Source organism: Ptychodera flava, chromosome 20, assembly GCF_041260155.1.
Source record: "Ptychodera flava strain L36383 chromosome 20, AS_Pfla_20210202, whole genome shotgun sequence".
In the NCBI taxonomy this organism is placed as follows: Eukaryota; Metazoa; Hemichordata; class Enteropneusta; family Ptychoderidae; genus Ptychodera; species Ptychodera flava.
Genome location: NC_091947.1, coordinates 16,012,440 through 16,033,772, shown reverse-complemented (window position 1 = coordinate 16,033,772; position 21,333 = coordinate 16,012,440). Strand labels below are relative to the sequence as shown.

The window sequence follows — 21,333 nt, the reverse complement described above, 5'->3', positions numbered from 1 at the left end:
TGATCCCAAGACGCGGGAAAGTAAATTGCCTATTTGGCTCAAATCAAATGTTGCAATTTTAAATTTAACAATAAATATTTTTAAATCACCATAAACAGACTTGGATATCAAAAAAACCCCTTGGGTATGGTTTTCTACTAGTTTATGCCATTATGGAAAGATGTCTAATGTCTACCATTGGTAACTGAATTTTGACATTTTGTTGCCTTTGTGATTTCAATTATTTACATTTAATCTAGATAAAGGGATTGAGTTCATTAGGTCTTCAGTACATCAAAACAAATTCCTTCATTTCACGCCTTTAGCTGCCAACTCCTCCTTGACCCGACTCAGGTAGTCTGGATCCGGGTAACCAAAACTGTGGAAACATGAAATTTATAAAATTTTATTAATTACTGTACAGTAAGCTATAATTTATTCTACGCACCCATTGCAGTTAACTTACCATTGGCAAAGTCACTAGATTTCCTGGACGCATTCATTACAACGAAGGAAAAATTATATTTATCCAAAGTAAATGACCTGATTAGAATTGCCATACTATTGAAAAACAATCTGGACCATTTGTGCCCAAATATGTTGCCTAAGGTCTTTTATGTAGAAAGTAAGGATGCATTTAATTATCAGACAAAATTGTAGAGAAAGGTTTATCATTTTGACATATTGTAGAATATTACTCAACTTTGATCAATTGTAAAGCCTTCACCCATTGCTTTTTTATTTAAATCATACATAGTGAATTCAAAACTGCTTTCATTGAAAACAACCATGCTTACTTCTGAGGTCCACCATGAATGCTTGTCTTGTGATGGATATCATTCCAAGTTACCATATCTGTAAGTCCAGTTGTCCTTGATGTACCAATGGTGAAAGTGAGTTGACGATCAAATGCTGTTTTTAAGAGACTCAACACTTTCTGTCCTTCTGTAGTGTTTGGTAGATATGCAGTACGAGTGGTTCCAGTGTACCTCTTGCCAGGGTTTGGATGGTTCTTCTGCAATGACATTGATGTTGGTGTCAGTTGAATTTTCAGGGATTCAATACAATAAGACTCACATAAGAACGGGAAAATATCATATTGCATTTATTGTGTGGAGTTGTACTATACAAGTTGACGCATGATTAATACGCATGTTTAACCAAGGTCAATTGTGAACATTTGGTTATCTGACATGATGTCACATTACCTACTAAGCATGTTGGCCATTGGTACATGGTAGATGAAATTCACATTGGGAAATAACACACAATTCACCTATGAACATAAGCAATGGCTTTGGACATAAAAAAATAAATGTTAATGGCCGAGTCAGTGAACACGGTTTGGTGATATGTTTTGAAACAAATCAATTGGTTCAATGTACCTGTAGCATGATCTCAGTGGTTCTAATGGTGAAAAAAATCACATTATCTATACCCAAATACTGCATATAGCTACAGCCATGAAAATTTTAGGAAAAAATAGCTAACTGGCCTCATGAGATGCCCTCATGGGATAAATTGTTAATGCTCCAATAGGTTGCTAATTTGTGCTGTTTGAGTTTGCTGGCCATTATGATTGTAGCAAAAATGGGCAACTTCAAGCAAATGTTATCACCTTGCAGTGATTGAAAATTTATTTCTCCTAAAAGTAGCTTCTTTCTCACAGACACAGAGCTATTGGGTAGATAGGTTGCAGATTCTGTCATTTGTAATCTTTGCTCTACCTCTCAGAAAACACTGCTCAGAAATCTTTATATTTGATGTCCAAGTCACTTAGAATGATTTGTACTGAAGTTTGTAAATGATGAGTATATTTTCATACGCCATTATTTTGGAGCAAAGTTTGTTGTATTGTTCAAAGAAAAGCATTTGAGGTCCCACTGGTCAAATATTATTCCAGATTTGCTATTTGTAGCTTTCAAGAGATGTCCTACTCATTAAGGGTTACGAAAATTAGAGAAAAATTTCCATATTTAAGTTTTTTTATAATACTTTTGTAATTTTTGCCTACTTTTCCAAAAATCTCCTCTGAAACTGCTTGTCCAAAAGGTAATGAATTTCAGTTTCTATGAATGACCTCATTTTATATTGTTCAAATGGAGATGAACAGCACAACAAGATTTTTTGGATACTAAACCACTGTCCTCTGCACTTTTACCTCTGAGTCGTAGTCTTATTGCAGTTCTTGAGATAAAATTGGTGCTTGTTAATTTCATTCTGTGGCCTGCCGACTGAAATTACTTGGCTGTTGTTGGTTTGATTATTTTGACTAATGTGATATTGAAAATTAATATCTTACTGCACTGATGATAGAGTATAAACACAATTTATGGCATTTGTATATCTATTTACACTGGTGACAGGCTGTACAGGTATACCGGTAGTTGCACTATTGTAAGTTAAACTGTGACAAACAATTACGTAAAAAGCACTATAATAAAGACCCTGCGAACCAAATTTCACATTAGCAGTCCGGGTCAGCTCCAAAATTGGAGACTCATTATGACAATGTATTCCGGCATTCAGCCAATCATCGACCAGATTACATCATTAATAAAGTACAGGTCATGCTGGGTCACAAATTACCAACCAAGTGTGATCGGCAGTTTTGGGGCGCTTATTAAGCCCCTGTCTTGTGAATTTCGACGAATTTCGACAGTCAACATAATCCACGTGTTCTGCAGAAGGTCATGTCCAACAAGGAGTCCGATTAGTGAACAAATATTCGAAATATTGACGATTCATTTCTACCCCAGTTATCGATTTCGCTCAAGTACCGAGAATCATTTTGTGGATGTTTGTCATCTCTATTAGAAATACTGTTATAAAGGTTATTTGTGTAGGTACGCGTATAACATTTTGCAAGAAAGAAGAGCAACGTCAGAGCTTTAAAACGATACCTGTTTTGTAGTTATCAAACGCAGACTAAAAATGGTACGCGATTTTGAAAATGTGTTGACAGAGTGGCCACACAACTGTTCCCCATACGGTAGAATTTGTATCGCTGCCATCTCCGATACAAATGGGGTATTCTGAACGATCTGTGTAGGTACACGATTTATGTTTCGCAGGACTTCAAGCCAGAGTCTAGGAATCACAGCGATATATGGGTTTGGTTGTCTTAGCCAGAATAAAACTGGTACGCGATTTTGAAATTGTGTTTTGACAGAGTGGCCACACAACTGTTCGACATTATGACAGAATACGGCGCGGGAGTTCGACACAGTATGGCATATGTAACGAAGGACGCATGTGGAGGTTGCCAGGAAATACAATTTTTACTGATGGCGGGCTGGCCGCTGATTGGCTAATGAGGGGGGGAAAATATTATAGCGTCTCCAATTTTGGAGCTGACCCGGACTGATTAGGGGACGACTGCATTAACTTGCATGGTACACGTTTGTACCTGAAACCCGAGTCCTTGCCTGAGCAACTCGGGTGACAAACAGACTTTTAATCCCCAAGGTGTGAATGTTTCATTGTTATGTTTATCTAATCCAGCTGGTGCTATTGTAGTGCCATTGTAGGAAAGGCAGGTCTGTGAAATCGATCCTCTATAGGGAAGTAGGGTATTCCTAAGTTAATGGAGCCTTCCCGTAATGAAAACAATCTGAGTAATTTTTTGCTAACAAAATTGACAAATCTGCACCCAAAAAGATGCAAGATTTACTGCCTATTTAACTCAACTACATGAAGAGGACATGTTTGCTATCTTTAGAGATTACAATTTACAATATTTATGTCATCCTGTACACTGTCTTTTAAATGATAAACAACTTATATTTAGTCATTAGTGAGCATCAAATACTAGTTTTCCCCTAGGACAATAATAATTAGATTAAAATCTTACCCCTTGTTTTCCATCTGCAAAGTAATAAGTTATCACTATGCAACCAACTCTAGGGTATCCTGGAATATCTCTGTATACATCAAATCGATGAGTCATCGTTCCCTTAGGCATGTTACCAATGATTACTCCAAATACATGTTTACACACTGGACAAGTTGGACCTTGGGCTTTCTTTGCTTGATCAAGACAGTCCTTGCAAAATTTATGTCTGCATGGTAACTCCGTAGGTTTATTGAGTTTGCTCAAACATATAGCACAGTCACTGTCAGTTAGAGTTCCATTTCCAACCTGGGGGTTAGAATTAAAGGTGCTTCCTGTGGTTGACTTTGGACCTGCTCCTTGGTTGGCCCTGGTCGATAGGCCAAGGTAATTATAGAATGTTACCATTGCAACCTTTACTTCATCAGTTTCACCAAGAATATTAAACACCCTCTCTCTTTAATTTTGAGTAGTATTTTATTGTGTTTAGCATGGGTGTAGTTTATGGCATCAGTTATTTTTTGAGCTTGCACATTCTTTTCTCTGAGATCTATATCCTTTCCTGTTATTTTTGAATGTTTCTGCACAAATGAAACAAATGCTTCATATCCTTTCTCAACATCTTTCTCTGAACATTTGGCTTGCCCCTCAACTGCCTCTACAATGACATCATCACCCCCATTCCAAATAAATTTTACAGAACCATCTTTCTCCATATTTTTGAGCACATGGCTGTAAACATGAAACACATACGCTAAAATGTTTGCCTCAACAGTGGCTTGTTTTGATGAAACATTTGTTGCATCAAGAGACTTATTCTCATCATTTGTTTTTTGCTTTTGATTTACTTTTGGTTGCAATTCAGGATTTTGAACTTCCATTTTAACAGCTTGTTCAAATAATTTTGTGGCTTTATCCAATTGCTCCTCCTTTTTACTGTGAAGTGCATATCTCCCATTTTGTGGGATTTCAGACAATTGACCCTGACCTGAACAGTGATAGGTCTGATTATCGTAATTTGATTTAGAAGAGCTAACATCTCTTGTATTTGAAGGCTGCCCTTTCTGAACAACCTCATTCAAACTTTCCATGCCACATGTCCTGCACTCGCTTTTTGCTTTATCTGATTCTAGTGTTGTGCCAACTGCAATATTATCATTTTGTTTGGTTGCAATGGCACCATCCTTATTACCTGGCATTTCCATCAATGATATCAAATTATGGTTAACTTTCATTACATCATGTAACTTTCCTTTCATACGGATTGTGTTATCTTTCTTCTCCACTATCTTTAAGTTAACATTCTCTACAGCTTGTTTAAAGAGTTTCTTTGCTTTATCTATTGTTACTGAGAATTCATCTAATTTTAAAGTTGTGATTACATCAATAAGATCCTGAAAAGGAAAAATAAAATATGTCATAGCATATTGATCATTTGCAATACAAAATGGCTGGGAAAATAATCGTAACACAGTGACCAGGTGGCAGCAAATTTGATCATACACATGTAATGAAATAAATTAAGATGTACTTATATAGGTTAAAGTGTATTATCTTTTTGCCAGGTTTGAAAGACTTTGTTTCAAACATGCCACATAAACAGCTCCAGGTGGAGCCTAAACTATATGTTCCCCACATCATCGTCTGAGGGATTAAGGCAGACATACTGTATCGTGGCAGACTCTATCCATACCCTTTACAGCAAATTTGACAGTAGTTGTAATGAAAGGACACTGAGACAACTAAACCATACAATTGTCATTTTTATATTTTCAGGGTCTTTTGAGGCCAAAGTATCATTTTTATGGTATAATTTTTTTGATAACTCATTTTTACATATTATTTTTTTATGATATCAAGACTGATCATTTCATAGATTAAGAAAGTCATGGGTGGCTTTGTCACTCAAGGATTTTCAGGACTCAATGTTGTTTCAAGGGCTTAATTTCATTTTCAAGGACTTTTAAAAGACTTTCAAAGAGTCTTTAAAATCATTGTTGTAAACCATGTGCCTCTTTACAGCAACAGCTTAGCACAACCTGTTGGAGCGGATATTATGCTCTGGCTCATGAGAATGCTTTAAAATCAAAGGATTCTCCATAAGTGTGTGGACCCTGAATTTTATTACAAAAAGTAACATTAATTGCTTTTGAATTTTACTAATTGCTGTTTTCTGGCCAGTTCTGTTATTTTCATTTATTCAATTTATCCATCCATGATTGGATAGGAAGTTTTATTCTGTCTATTAATTCAGTTGTTAGTGTTTCATAGCTTTATTTGATGTTTATGAGTATTTGAATTTCTGTGTGTGACATGTGATGTGTGTGTGTGTGTGTGTGGGGGGGGTCAATTAAAATATCTTATTCCTGTAAACATCAGGAAAACCTACATGTGAATGATTACAAAAAAAGAAAATTTATTCACTTTGCTTGGTGGAAGACCCATTTAGGTATCATTAAGTGTGGAAAACCTTATTCAAGTGACAACTTACATCATAGTCGAAAGAGTCTGCATCAGCTGGATCCAGTTTCTTTACTTCCGATACCAATAACATATTCAGCTCATTCAGCCTCGTCAAAGTTCCAGTGATCACAGCATGATCATCTTTGATTGTCACACCAGATCCCCGAAGAACCCGTTCAGCCAATGATTTTGCTTCTTCTTTTGGTAATGGTATTATTTGGAACAGCAGCATTGCCGCCACCTGGTGAAATATGGTCCTATCAAGCAGGCTCTGTATGAAGCAGAAAGAAAAAAAGTTTAATACATGACTTTGCTTACTGTCTCTAATAGTTCAAAATAATTTGCCATGCACATTCTATCAGATGGTGCAGTTGATTTGTTGATTTGCATCATCTCTGGTAGGATACCAAACAATACATTGTATGTATCAAGTGTAGGTTACCCTAGAAGATACATAAATTTTACACTATGTGACAGAGAACAAGAAATTGAATCATACGGTCACGTACAAAAATAGAAATTAAGTTTGAAATTGATATACTGTACTTTGAAGCTACCATTGCCAAAGGAAAACTTCAGTTGCTTATGCTGCAACGGATCAAAAATGCAAGATCAAGTACAACACTTGTTTGACAGTAGGACTGTCACTATAAATATTCATCAACAGAAAGCAATTTGTGTGTGCCATGATATTTAACTCTGAGGATGAAAACACAAGCATGAGTGAGGGATATCTGAAGTTACCAAATACTTCTACTGACATTGATTACAGACAAATGAGTATTAGTCATTCTCTTTTATCTGAGTGAATGAAGCAAGATTAATTAATTTCAAAATCCCATTTGCATTTTCAAGTGACATTATACAGTGCCACACAGAGAACAAATTAGGAATTTACGTAACAGCTGTAATAAAAGTTACAGAATTTAAACTTGTAAAGTGTAAAATTGGAATCATTTGTGTTGTAATATTAATGATCCTACATGGGTTGATTTGCATGAATGTTTCACAATTATAATGCTTGTGCGTCAAATATTCCAGCTGTCGTGTTTGAAAGAGTATCTATCATAGTCATTTCTACAATCCCCGAAGGCAAATGCTGCAAGCTATAATTCTTATTAAATGTGGTCAACATGTACAATTGTGATTTCACAATTATGTTACATCTGGGGTGAAGTATTAATATCAAATATTGTCACTATTTGTCTGTCAAGTTGTGCAGAAATACCCCAAGAAATATTTCTTTAATACAGCAAAAATATTTTTTTGTATTCCATTCCTCGTCCATGTAATTATGCTTATGTTCTTCAGTTTAAATATTTACATTCACAAACGGTCATAAATCACCCCTTCAGAAATCTGTGAAGAGGACAAAGGGAAAATTATATTTTTTTTATTTTAATGACACTTTTGTATTTTGTATGTTAAAAAAAAAATTAAGAATGACAGTCCTCATTAACAGTAGTGACGCCGAAGGTCAACAACAATGGAAATGATTCTGAATGACATGTTACATTTAATAAGTTGCATTTGACAATTTTGACGAGAGATAAGATAGTCATACATTTATTATAAAGTATTTTAATTTGAAGCATGGCATGGAAGCATATATTACTGAAAAGGTGTCTATCCATACTTGTGTATGCTATACAGTGTCATATTTGATACTTCTCACCATACTTAATATTTGACATAAACAAAAGTCATTCATCACTTTGGAACATGTTAAAGTTCAGAGTATTCAGCTTTGATATTTTAACTACATACAGTGAATCATAAATGTAGATATGAAAAAAAAACTATTTATGATGTGTCATACATCAAACTTTCAACATGATAAAATGATTAAAGCCCGGGGCGAAATGGACCGGGATCCGGATTAATGCCAAGTTTGGATGGGCGTTTTGGGGCATGGCTCTGCATAATGAGTCTGTTGGTAACGGCTGCTATCGTTCGCATTATCTGGGTAATATGTTTGCTCTCAACTCACGCTCTGACTATAAGCTTAGGTACAGCCTTCGCAATACGCGAAAGAAAAAAGAAAGAAGGAAAAAATATCAATTTCATAAAAACAGGAGCGTGCTGAGTTGATCTACTGAAGTTTTTGCTGAGTTGATTTTCTGAAGTTTCGGGGTCATGTCATCGTTCGAGAATGATTTGGCTGCTGACCGCCATATCTACATACGGAAATGGCGCCGTACGCTGTGGAAATAATCATCAAGAAAGTAATAAACATAAACATTAAAAATAATCCGAAGCTGGCAATTTCGTATGTTGAAATCACAAATTACCGATCTAAACATTGACTGAGAAACACGGTCAGGAAAATGGTAGGAAATAGGTGAACGACGCGACGTCATGGCCGATCGCTAAAAATAAAAAAATAAGTTCACTACATCACGGAAGGATCGAGATTTCCATGAATCTCGCGTACCACGATATCTGTAAGCGATCGAGGTCGCTGCTCGGTGCTTTGAGGGTGATCCCAGACAACTAATCACGAGTTATATTTATTTTCGGAGCAATGGGATGAATCACGGACTGGGTTCAAAGATATCTTCGTTATTGAAGAAATTAAGTCCCACCTTTGTCGAAATCATACGATGTAGTGCCAACTCAATGAGCCGATCTCGGACACACGTATCAATAGGCCTAAGCCTTTCGAAGAAGATCGGGTGACGACGCGTCGACGCTCACTTGCTCAGCTTGAACTGACATTGACAAATACTGTTTTGATGTCTTTACAAGCTTTGTTTCATTCTCATAACAGAAGTCCAAACGTTACTGGGGCAACCGGTATGTCAAAACCTTACCAACCCTCCGAACACGACATGTCATTGCCATGTGTGAGAACACGTGTACATCAGGTGTACATGTACAAACCATACGGCCGTTTTCAGGGCTAGCATTTATATCAAAAGCGACTGTAGCGTACCGGTACTTTCGGCCGTAGATTTGGGGGGGGGGGGCTGTTTAAAAAAGTGGCTCTCTTTGACTGACTTTAATCAAATTGATCATGGGGGCCACCGCCATGCTTTAATATTAACCGGTAGTTGTTTTCGATGTCATTGTAAACTATGTACTCTGCCTGCAGTTCTGTAAAATACAGTGTATGCACTTTTTGCAAGGAAACATCGTACCGGTACTGACTCATCTCTTGCTAAGTCACTCACTTTCGCGATGTCTGTGCATCATAAACGCTTGTTAGTAAAATAGTTTATGACAACCACGAAGTTTTCATCCTGTGTGCACGCCAATATCCATGTAACTCTAAGCGTACACATGGTTTGTTTACATCGTAATTATTCTCGTATGCACAGCAAATGTTTGACCAGTTTACACCTCTGCGCGTCACTGAATGATTGACAATTGTTTGAATCGCGGAAGGACTGTTCCCTGGGGGCCATTTCCTTCCTTATGAAAGCAATTTTTCCCCTAATCGTCGTAATTTTAAAAGGCTTTGTGAAACTTTGCGGATACATGTATGGCCTACGTGTTTATGAAACAGTCTATGTTTATCGTATGCCAATAATGTTTGTTTGAGAATCGCTTCGGCTGATTTTCTCGGAGCTGTCTATCTTGCTGTTGCCAGTTGTCACTCAAGCGCCATTATGAATTTTCGATGAGTTAGGGGTCTTTTATACCCCGCACACCGGTTTAAGGTATGATATAAAACATATCATTCTAATGAAACTTGCCTCATAGGCAAAAGTATGTCAAATGCACCTCGGAAGTCTGATCAAATCAACTCCATTCAGTTTTGTTTATGGTCTGATTACAAAAAGTCATTTGTAAATGAGCTAATTATAAGATGTGATACCCATAAACTTCAGGCATGACTTAAAGTAAGCATAGTTGATGAAGCCTAGAAGTCATATTAAATTCTATTATAAATATCAGATTCATTTTTGACATAGTCTGATTACAGAATTTCATTTCACATGCAAATAAGCTGTCGGTCAGTATAAATTCATATTAATTAAACCTTTAGTGTAAGTCAACGTAAATATAACCAGTACCTGTATGTCCAAAAAGAATTTCAATCAAATGCAGTCCATTCATTTTGATACATGGCCTTATTACAAAATATGCAAATCAGCTACAAATTAAAATGTCAGAAACTTACTGCAACTAGCATCAGATAATGATTGACAAATGGCAGAGGTTCAGTCAAAATCTTTGCACTGAATATTGATATATAACTTAATTTAAGAAATTAATTAATTATGCAAATGAGCCAGCAATAAGAATCTCCTGCTCACAAAATTTTCAAAATACCTAGATCTGAATAAGACTAATGAATGGTAAAGTTTCGGTCAATTGTGCTCTTAGTTAATGACAGATAGCCTAATTAGAACAAGTCATCGTTGATGACACAGTCCCCGCTTGCTAATGGGTACTTTGATTACAGGTCCTGTGATAAAAATACTTTGATACAGATGGCATTCAATGGCCAAGAATGAGTTCCATGGTGATGAAAAACATAAAAGCAATGTAGGCCACTATCCCAAAGGTCATTAAATGAGTCAACTGGGAATTAGTTGCCAGGATGTTGCAAAACATTTTTCCATACTATCCTAACACTAATAGATTATCACCGGTACCATATTTCATAAAGTTTAATGCAGTATTTACAACACTATGAGATCAACATCTGTATCAAGTTTCATCAAATTTGACGTTGTATTTGTGGATATATCACTCTAATTAGGAAAGTTCATTACATAATATTATGCAATTACAAATTAATTAAAATGACACTGATAAATGTCTTTTTCACTGTTGAAGCAATGTGAGCTTAACATCTGTACAAAGTTTCATGAAATTTGATGCAGTATTTCTTGACATATCAGCCTAATTATGAAACTTCAATAATTGACATGATACTGCTACATGACGTGAAACAAATTGACGAGCATGTATGAAATATGTCAATGTCCTTGTACTAACTTTGAATGATACTGGTGGAAATATATCTGAGTTATGGCTCAGTATGAGAAAATTGTAACAAAATCGCCGCCACGCAGCGATATTTGATCTTACTGTTTAAAAAATCAACATGTATATGTATGACATATTTCAATGTCCAGTTACAAACTTTGAATAAAATCAGTTGAGACTTGCAAGAGTTATGGCTCTCGACATGAAAAAAAAACATAACAAAATTGCCAACGTGTGGTCATATCAGACCTTATCGAGAAACAAATCAAAGTACATATTTATATCAAAGTACATATGTATACTATAAGTCAATGTCCTTGTACCAACTTTGAATAAATTTGCTTGATACATGTCTGAGTTATGGTTCAGGACATGAGAAATCATAAAAAAAACGGCCACAAGGCGGCCATATTGGATCGTATCACAAAACAAATCAATGTGTATATGTATGACATAGGTCAATGTCCTTGTACCAACTTTGAATAAAATCAGTTGAGATATGCCTGAGTTATGGCTCTGTACACAAAAAAATCACAACAAAATGGCTGCACAAGCAGCCATATAGGATCATATCACAAAACAAATTGACATGCATATCTATGATATTGGTCCATGTCCTTGTACCAACTTTGAATAAAATCGGTTGAAACATGTCTGAGTTATGGCGCTGTACATGAAAAAAAATCGTAATAAAATGGCCGCCTGGAGGCCATATTGGATCGTATCACAAAACAAATCGACATGCATATATATGACATAGGTCAATGTCCTTGTACCAACTTTGAATAAAATCGGTTGAGATATGCCTGAGTTATGGCTCTGTACATGAAATATCAAACAAAATGGCCGCCTGGCGGCCATATTGGATCGTATCACAAAACAAATCAATGTGCATATGTATGACATTGGTCATTGTCCTCGTACCAACTTTGAATAAAATCGGTTGAAACATGTCTGAGTTATGGCGCTGTACATGAAAAAAATCGTAATAAAATGGCCGCCTGGAGGCCATATTGGATCGTATCACAAAACAAATCGACATGCATATATATGACATAGGTCAATGTCCTTGTACCAACTTTGAATAAATTGGTTAAGCAGTATCTGAGAAACTGTTGATGATGGACGGACGGACGGACGGACGGACAGACGGACGGACACACGGACGGGACCCAATCTATAAGTCCCCGCCGGACTTCGTCCGCGGGACTAAAAACTCACTGAATATGTGAATTAGTTGATAATTACAATGTTTATGCTCCTCAAACTTACAACATAATTAGACCTATGTATGACATTACTGGAAAGCTCCATTAACGTAGGAATACCCTCCTTCCCTAGAGGATCAATTTCACAGACCTGCCTTTCCTACAATGGCACTACAATAGCACCAGCTGGATAAGATAAACATAACAATGGAACATTCACACCTTGGGGATTAAAAGTCTTCTGTTTGTCACCCGAGTTGCTCAGGCAAGGACTCGGGTTTCAGGTGCCATGCAAGTTAAGGTGGTTGGAAAGGCTATTTTTGCACCAATTCTTTTCTCAGAGTTAACGTCAAGTTTCAAGTGTTAGAATCAAGATATTTAGTTCAAATTTTCAGGATAAGTCTCTTTGTTAATACTTTCTCTAAAGAATATAAAAATTGTATATTTGTAGCCATGATTTTGAGATATGACACCAATCAATATTAAAATCTAATTTTTCATATTTTTTTACATATTTGAATTAAATAATAATTGGATAGTATTAATATTACCAAATTAGTTATAAATATGTTGACAGTATTAATAGTAAGATTTTGACGGCAGGATTTGTAAATAAAATTTGTTTTTATGATTTTACATTGGTTTACATATCAAAAAATTATTAAAAATTCTTTCAAATTTCAAAATGTGATTTTTCAAAAAGAACTTCAAATACAGGAAAATGGTGCCGTACAAATCTTATCTGTAACCTTGTTAATAGGCTGTAAAAATTCCATGTCCATATCTCATTTCAAAGGTTGGATTAAATTGGTATAAAATTATGTAGGAAAACTGTAAAAATGTTGAAAAAAAGCCATATTTGCACCCCTCTTTTGAAGTCACAGAGCAGTCTTTTTGGTTAATCTCACTTTTGACACCTCTTTGACACTCAAAGAATCTAAAAATGCATTTACAATAGCAGTCACGCATTCTGAATGCAAGCACTGCCTTGTCAAACTTTCCTGAAAAACAGTAAAAAATTACTTTCCCTTTTCAAACATTTTTTTAAAAGCTAGGGGACCTCTACCATAGTTAATACACTAAGGACTCCCCAACTTCCTCTTATTTGGTCAGTTTTTCAGAAGTTTCAACGGGCTATATCTCTGCAATGCCTTTGACCCCAAAATGTCTAGGTTTTTTTTATTCCACAGAGAATATTGACAACTTTTATGTTTAAATAGTTTTATTGAAGTTTGTAACTGACTCTCTAGCCTTTACCGCCACCTTAATGCAGTCTTCCCCTAATGATAAATTAATGGCAGAGGTGTGCCCTCAAACCTAGTTACAGAAAGTCATTAAACATGTAAATGAGTTAATAATTATACCGGTACTGTCATGCTCATTTAACTTACATCATGAACACTTCTAATGATCAATATATAATTATATAGTATGAGTCCTGTCAAAATTGATGCCCTCAGTATTGATATACAGCCTTGTTAGAGAAATTCATCAAATATGCAAATAAACCTGTAGTCTGTAAGTGACGGCATAGACTGCATAGATACCCTATAAGACAGTCTGAGTACCTGGACAGGGTGAAATTTGGTGTTAGTAGTAGTTCTTGAAATTTAGCTTAATGCATAAATTCATTAATGTGAACAACTATCGTATCTAAATCTTACCCTGATGATGCTATGTACCAGATTGCATGACATTCTGACAAATGGTTTTTGGCCCACGCGGTGGGCGTAGCCCACCTAAGTGGGCCTCTGTCATAGGGTGGCGTTTGTTAGTCTGTATGTGTGTCTGTAATATGTATGTATGTATGTGTATGTCTGTCTGTCTGTCTGTGTGTGTTATGGGTCATATCTCTCAAACTCATTCATCAAATATCATGAAATTAGGTACACAGAATCTTTAGGATGGAAACTAGATCTGATAAAGTTTTGTTGTTTGTTGGTTTTATAGTCCAGCAGAAATTAATTTTTGAAGTAATATTTTGACTTATTTTTGCTCATTTACATAGAAAGGGAGGATGCACTAAATTATGAGGAGTGGGGCACACAGGACTTGGGTAAATAGTATTTACTGTGACTACGATTTTTAGCTCGTGTGTTCATTCGAATGAGCTATTGTGGTACTGATGTTTTTAATTCTCTGTGTATGTCTGTATTAGTGTTTGTCTGTTTGTTTGCCTTTTTTAAGAATTTTGACAATTTACTGTTTGTTTGTATATGTAATGAACTTTCTTTATTTCAGATATACATCTGGATGGACTGACCAAAGTTGACAAAACTTGCTATATAAATTGAAAATACTCTGATATAACATAAGTGAAAGTCATTTAGCATTTTTACAAACCTAATAAGTAACTAAGGTTTTTAGGAGACTTTTCTAATTTGGAATATATATCTGTATAGATGACCAAAGTCGACAAAATGCCATGTATATTGATGATTCTATGATACGACACTAATATTTCAATGTAACAGTTTTAAATATGCATTTAGTAGTTTGCATATTAAATGCTTTTACCAAATAGGGACAAGAAGGAATGAAGGAAGAATATGACAAAAGTTTAAGAATTTTGCCATTTTGATGATATGATTACGTACCGTGGTGAAAGACATTTAGCATTCTGATATCACCTATATCTGCCGATTTGCACATATAACTACCTTAACTGGACGGACTGTTATGGTAGAAGTGAAAGAAATTAGTTAATAAAGGGAAAGCAACTCCACACATCGTTCATATATTGGTGATTTGCGTAGTAGTGTGTATTTTTTGTTTCACTGTCTTGTGTATAGAACCGATTAGGCACGGCAATTTCCACATCTAATTTTAATTTCACATATTTTCCGATCTTTCACATTTAGATATTAAATTGAAGCTATACACAATGGATATTGCTAGTGATGTTAAACATAAGCATTTCAATCAAGTTAAAATCTAATGGCATAACCTTGGAAAAAAGTGTCAAATTACAGACAACAGCAACATATAGAATAACACAGGAGCACTTTCATTTCATATCTAGTGTAAATACCATAAATACAATGCTGTGAATATGTCGGGGAAAATTACCCACGGTCAAAACCTTCACAAAATTTAGGAATATTTCTAATGTAAGTGTCTTATATTGCTCATAATAGCGTTTTCATGTCTATTTTGTGACAGCAAACCTAATTGAAGAGTAATTGCCTAAAAGCCTAAGAGGCCGTGGATAATTAAAGCTTGTGCATGGTAAACATAACTAATTGTGTTGCCCTCAACCCCTCCTAAACGAAAGTTTGGAAGGGTGAAAATCTAACCAAGTCTCATCCTCACTCTGCATCAGCATACCTATAATCAGTAATTACGTCGCTATGTATGAAATCAAACATTATACACTCCCATCACCCTGGTATACCCCGTTTAAAATCAATCTCTGTTCAGCGAAAACTTGACAATGACGCAACCAATAGAATGAAATGAATTGAAACAGTATTTCCAAAATGATTGGTACGTTATTTTAAACATGCACTGAACCACATATATGTCAAAAGAATGGTGTAGCGCCAGTGCATGCCACTCTGGCCTGGTATACGCAAAACAAAAGAGCGATATTTTGTAATACATAAAAACGTGTAGCGAGATGTTGCGATAAAAAAACATGTAGTGCAATTTTTGCACACGATAATCAAAATACAGCCAAACCCTCTCCCCCTAAATGTAGAAGTTGCGTTTGCCGTGCGATTGATTTAATTATCCATAGCCCTAAGTAAACAGCCAATAATGGCATAAAAACATTTTATTTATTATTGATTTTAGGTTGAGGACTGCCCAATTCCAAGAATATTGTCATTTGTTCTAGAAATCACACATATTTTAGCTGGAAGGGTGAGAATTATATTATGACCAGAAAAAATTGGTGTTGTCATTCTGCTTTTTGAGATAATTTACATTAAATCACAAATTACCCAATGATTTTGAGTACCAAACACCAAACACGACTTTATTGCAAATTTGACCCTTATAAAGAAAAAAATAACCATGGTGGATAAAAATATTGTTATTTAATCACTACATGTACTATTTCCGATATAAACAACATATATGAAGTTACTGATTCAATAACAAAGATGCCACCTATTTGATATATTAAAACTTGTGGAAAAAGTGCTAAGTCAGCATTTTTGCATCAGCGGCTATTCAAAGGAAAACCTACAATCGTCACGTTCTCTAAAAATAAAGCATGATGGGATGGTATTTTTTTCAATAAAGCATCTTTCGTTGAATCACTTGTGGAAGTTTCAGGAAACTGACTAAACTCCAAGTATGTTTTCTGACATTTCTATGCCATGGCTACTTTTGAATAATCACTGGGTTGTCCACTGCCTCGGTGGCAATGTCCTATAGCGACAAAAAGTTATACAGTATTCAAAACCCCACCTTATAGTACAAAACGATCCAGCCCTAGATCACGTGCAACATCAAGTGCGCGAACGCATACAGTCAGCGGTGTGGTGAACAGAACAGGTGGCGAGAGTTGATCCAACGCTGACATAGTTACGTGCTAGCCGTGATCGATATAACTATGGCAGTGTATTACGTAGCTTTCTTTGAAGGCAGTACAGTGATATGTTGGGAACATACGTACAGCAGGTAAGTTATTTTATGGCTTTTTCAGAGTGTGAGGTGTCACGTCTGATCACAGGACTACAAATAAAGTAAGCATAGATAGCTCCGATAACTTCTGCCACATGCGATATTTATACCGTTGCAGTTTCCGAGTTGATGTTTTGCCTAGAACGAAAATATCTCTATACCGCTTTTCTCAATACAGATTTTGCTTTATGCCGCTTTATAGATTGCCCCAGGCTCCAAAAAATAAAAGTGAGTTTGTGTATTTCGTTTGAATGTTAACATTTCAGTGTTCAGTGGAAAAAGTCGATCGGCTTTTTTGTGGCATCTTTGTGGTATGTTAGTCAACGTGAGAGTTACCAGTTCATCCACATCTCTCTCTCTCTCTCTCTCTCTCTCTCTCTCTCTCTCTCTCTCTCTCTCTGTCTCTCTCTCTGTCCAGCTTACCACTTTAAATGATATCATTTTGTATTATTTTACAAGGAGCTGTATGTTCGGTATACGTTCACCAGCTCGCGCTCGATGTTCGACTGTTATTGTGTTTGTAATTCTATGTTTTTGTTCCTGCCATGTTTTATATGACCCGCAGAATTTGAGTCGCTAAATCTCAGCGGACTTATAAAACAGTGATTCGAATGAATAAAACGTTAGATGGTCGCATTGGTGAAGTGATCGTGAAATTGAAGCAAAATATTTTGGCAATTTGTCCTGTACGGGCGTGTAATTAACGTGAAACCCAAATTGGCAAACCAGCTACATGTAACAACAACCGCGTTCGCCAAAACAAATTCCTTTAACACTTTCACCGCGGGAGGGCGCATTCTGCGCCAACGGCCAGACTGCGGGAGGCGCGTAAACGCGCCAAGAACATACGCGTTTATATGCGTTCGATAAACGTTGGCTTTGTTTGATCTACATCATGTTTGTTGACTATTTCCTCAAGCCTAGCGTAGTTTACGAGGTAGAGGTCAAACCTAAATGAGCATGCGCGCCAAATTTGTAAACAAATGCCGCCATATTCGGTCATTTCTCGGCCGTGATTTGTAAGGATCGTGTGATCGGTGGTTGTTTTTCTCTCAGAGGGTATTTAAAAATGGCGATGCGGGCACAGTTTAACACCGACAAAGCCCTTGAGCATGCTTTTCTAGACACTAATAGTGGAATTGTCACTGATCTTTAAACTGAACTCGACGAGATGGCGGAAGTCAAATTTCAAATTACAACTCTAATACAGAACTTGAATATGTTCCCAAACCAGCTGTGCAAACACAGAGATCGCAAGCAAGACACTGACAGGAAGGTTGGCAATCTGAGCATGCGACAAAGTGCGACAAAGGACCGGTGACTGACATCACAAACGTTGATGGGGTATCCTGTGGATGTTTTACGGCATCAGTCTATCAATGACAATTACACATCGGACTGGCAACCAGTATATAAGCTTACATAGAACATAGCTGTCTTTGAATGTCAGATGATACCTGTTGTTCGAAGATGAACTTGTAATAAATATGAATATTAATCTCATTCACGTGGAATATGTTTTCAGCGTATGTGTTCCTCTTACTGAATTTGAGATGATAAAACGTAAGTGGTAATTTTTAAAGTGTTTCGCTGAGAAAAATACATTTATATATTGAAATAACAAAAAATGCAACATTTTTTGATTTTTTTTTTGTAAAATCCAATATGGCCACCATGATCACGTGATCTTCAAGGCGTGTCACATGACCTTTGTGCATTTTTATGATGCACTGTCATATTGCAATACTCACTGAAAAAATTGTCCCGAATACTCAAATAATTACAAAGATATAGCACATGCATGTAAATCAATATTTATAAGGCCGTATACCCATAGAAAACTACGCACAGGAATGCACGTATAAAAATTAATTACGCAGTGAAAGTGTTAATACGAGAGAAAGTTCAATTCATAGTCTCTGTCTCTCGAAGACCGCAGATTGGAATATTCACACGTCAAGGCCGAAATTTGCACTGTAACTATGGAGAATAGTGGTATTTTTCTGAGTAAAGCAGACTGAATTCCGAGAACCCGGACAGACTTTTTGCTCTGACCGGAATATAATCTAAAATCTGCCGATTACAGCGATTTGTCAGCAACATGAATTTGATTGTGATACATTAATGTGACATCTGTCAAACATCACAGTCACGGATAGCGGCCCCGGGGTCATGAACATTCACGAATAAACCACAACTCTGTAGCGGATCAATATTTGTGGACACCATCCATGGCCATGGGCCGGAGGCCTGAACGGTGTCGTATATCGCCACTGTGTTCAGATGTATGTCTTGTTCGTGCAAGATTGTGAAATTGTCGATAGTTGTTCGTAACAATTTTCATTTGTTTCGTATTTTGCATGTAATAGCCCGATGTTCAAATGCGATGCTAAAGTTGTATGACGTCACCGTGTGAACATCGAAACAGACTTTGTTAATAACGCATGGCTTTGGAAGACTTTGTAGCCAATAGGCTTCATTATTATTCTCACTTTGAACCAATAGTTCTGTCACACTCGTGTTGCTGTTCCCGCAGTTACGGGAATGAAAGCGAGGTTTTACCGCGTTTTGTTAATCCTTGTGATGCACTTATCAATATTTTCCACCAGGAGGGGAGTGCGAGGTAACAGTGTAAATTGATCGAACATCGTCGTATCCGTTTGGCTACATTTTACATTAAGCTTATGCTTGCAATGTTCCGTTCAGTTCAGCTTCGGCATGCAGATTCTACCACCTGTATGGATCCGATCTTGGCGTAACAATTTGATGCAATATTACAATAATACTCATCTAGTGAGTATTCTCCTGGTAATTTTAGCGTAACGGTGTCGGGCCAGACAATAAAGACAACACACCATGGCAATGACTTCACCAGTTCTATACTTGACCCGATTCGGATTTTACATGTACACAAATGTAAATTGTATAGCCCTTCATTCTCCGTTTCCTGGGCTTTCATTTTCATTTGTAGCATTCAACACATAAACGGTTCACGGACAGTGAGATTCTTGATTCAAGCTCATTTACTTGTTTAATTAATTTCTGTAATTAGGCTATGTATCAGTATTCAGTGCAACAATTTAAATGGGTCCCTTGCCATTTGTTGATCATATCTAGTGTTGGTTGCAGTAATCTATGAAATTTTAATCCATAGATTATTTGCATATGTAATGAAACTTTTTAATAAGGAAGTGTATCAAAAGGCATTTCATTAAACTTCTCGGGTACATTGGTTATACTTAGATTTATGAAATTCTGTACTTCGGCTAATGGTCCAACAAAACAACACAAATCTAGAATCATTCGTTATACACTGCAATTACACAAAATTTCAAAGTTACACTTCATATATAGGTTTAGATTTTTCTAACTTTATTGTAGTTGTTGTGTAACTTCCTAAGTTTGTTCTTTCTATAGCATTGTATGGTGTTACTTGAATAATGCATATTATTTATCAATTCTAAGAATAAAGACTGATTATATTTATGTGTCATGTAATGTTAATAAAAATATTTTGGTCTTTCATTGAGCTCATGGAACTTTAGAGATCCCATGCCTGTTTTTATGTCATAGGTACACAAATACTTTTCGTTTGGTATTAATTTGTATTGTGACAAATTCTATTGTTCAATTAAATCTTGCATTTTTTCAACTATTACCGCGTGGGCAACTTAAGTTTTACTTTGATTAAGTTATGACTGGAACAAGATCTGTCTATAGATGGATGTACATCTTGACACTGGGAAAAGCCTCTTGACACCCATTGTGTACAAAAAGTATATTGGATCAGCCTGTTCTGCAATGGAGTTGAATCACACTCGTGAATGTTCATAATACTCTGGGACTGCAATCCTTATTTTGATGCATTCAGTAATGATTGACATATAAACTTATCAAAGTTTACAAAATTTACAAATTTCCTTTTGCTGACAAATTTTCTAATTCCTGGCTTTGACTTTAAGGGAGCCATCATTATATATGGTCGGGGGTGGGATGTTGGGGTGAGGTGTCGGAGGAATTTCATCAGAATTTAAACTCTGAAATTTCGGGTAATCCCCCTTGCCAACCATGATGAATTTGAGTACCCCCCTCTAACTCAGAAATTTTGAATGACTCCCCGGCCCCCCCACTTAGACAAGTTAATACCAATACATGTATTTGTAAAATTGACATAAATACAGCGATAGTAAAGACCTTTCAAATCCTGATGTTCACTGCTAGGATATATCGGTTATCTCATGATGGTTGAAAAAGGTGAAATCGAAATTCAAAGTGACA

General features: G+C 36.2%; 2 protein-coding genes across 2 annotated transcripts in view; one reads left to right on the top strand and one right to left on the bottom strand.

The window, feature by feature from the left end:
• Positions 1-21,333, top strand: part of LOC139120144 (regulator of G-protein signaling 12-like) — a 435,920-nt gene that overhangs the window by 82,212 nt on the left and 332,375 nt on the right. The gene's annotated exons all lie outside the window — the stretch shown is intronic.
• On the bottom strand, positions 228-4,562 carry LOC139120151 (probable E3 ubiquitin-protein ligase DTX3). The gene is made up of 3 exons (XM_070684310.1): positions 3,833-4,562; positions 777-994; positions 228-358 (listed from the first exon to the last, which is right to left on the bottom strand). Exons 1-3 carry the CDS (start codon positions 4,217-4,219, stop codon positions 289-291), a joined length of 675 nt encoding a protein of 224 aa, XP_070540411.1. The 5' UTR covers positions 4,220-4,562; the 3' UTR covers positions 228-288.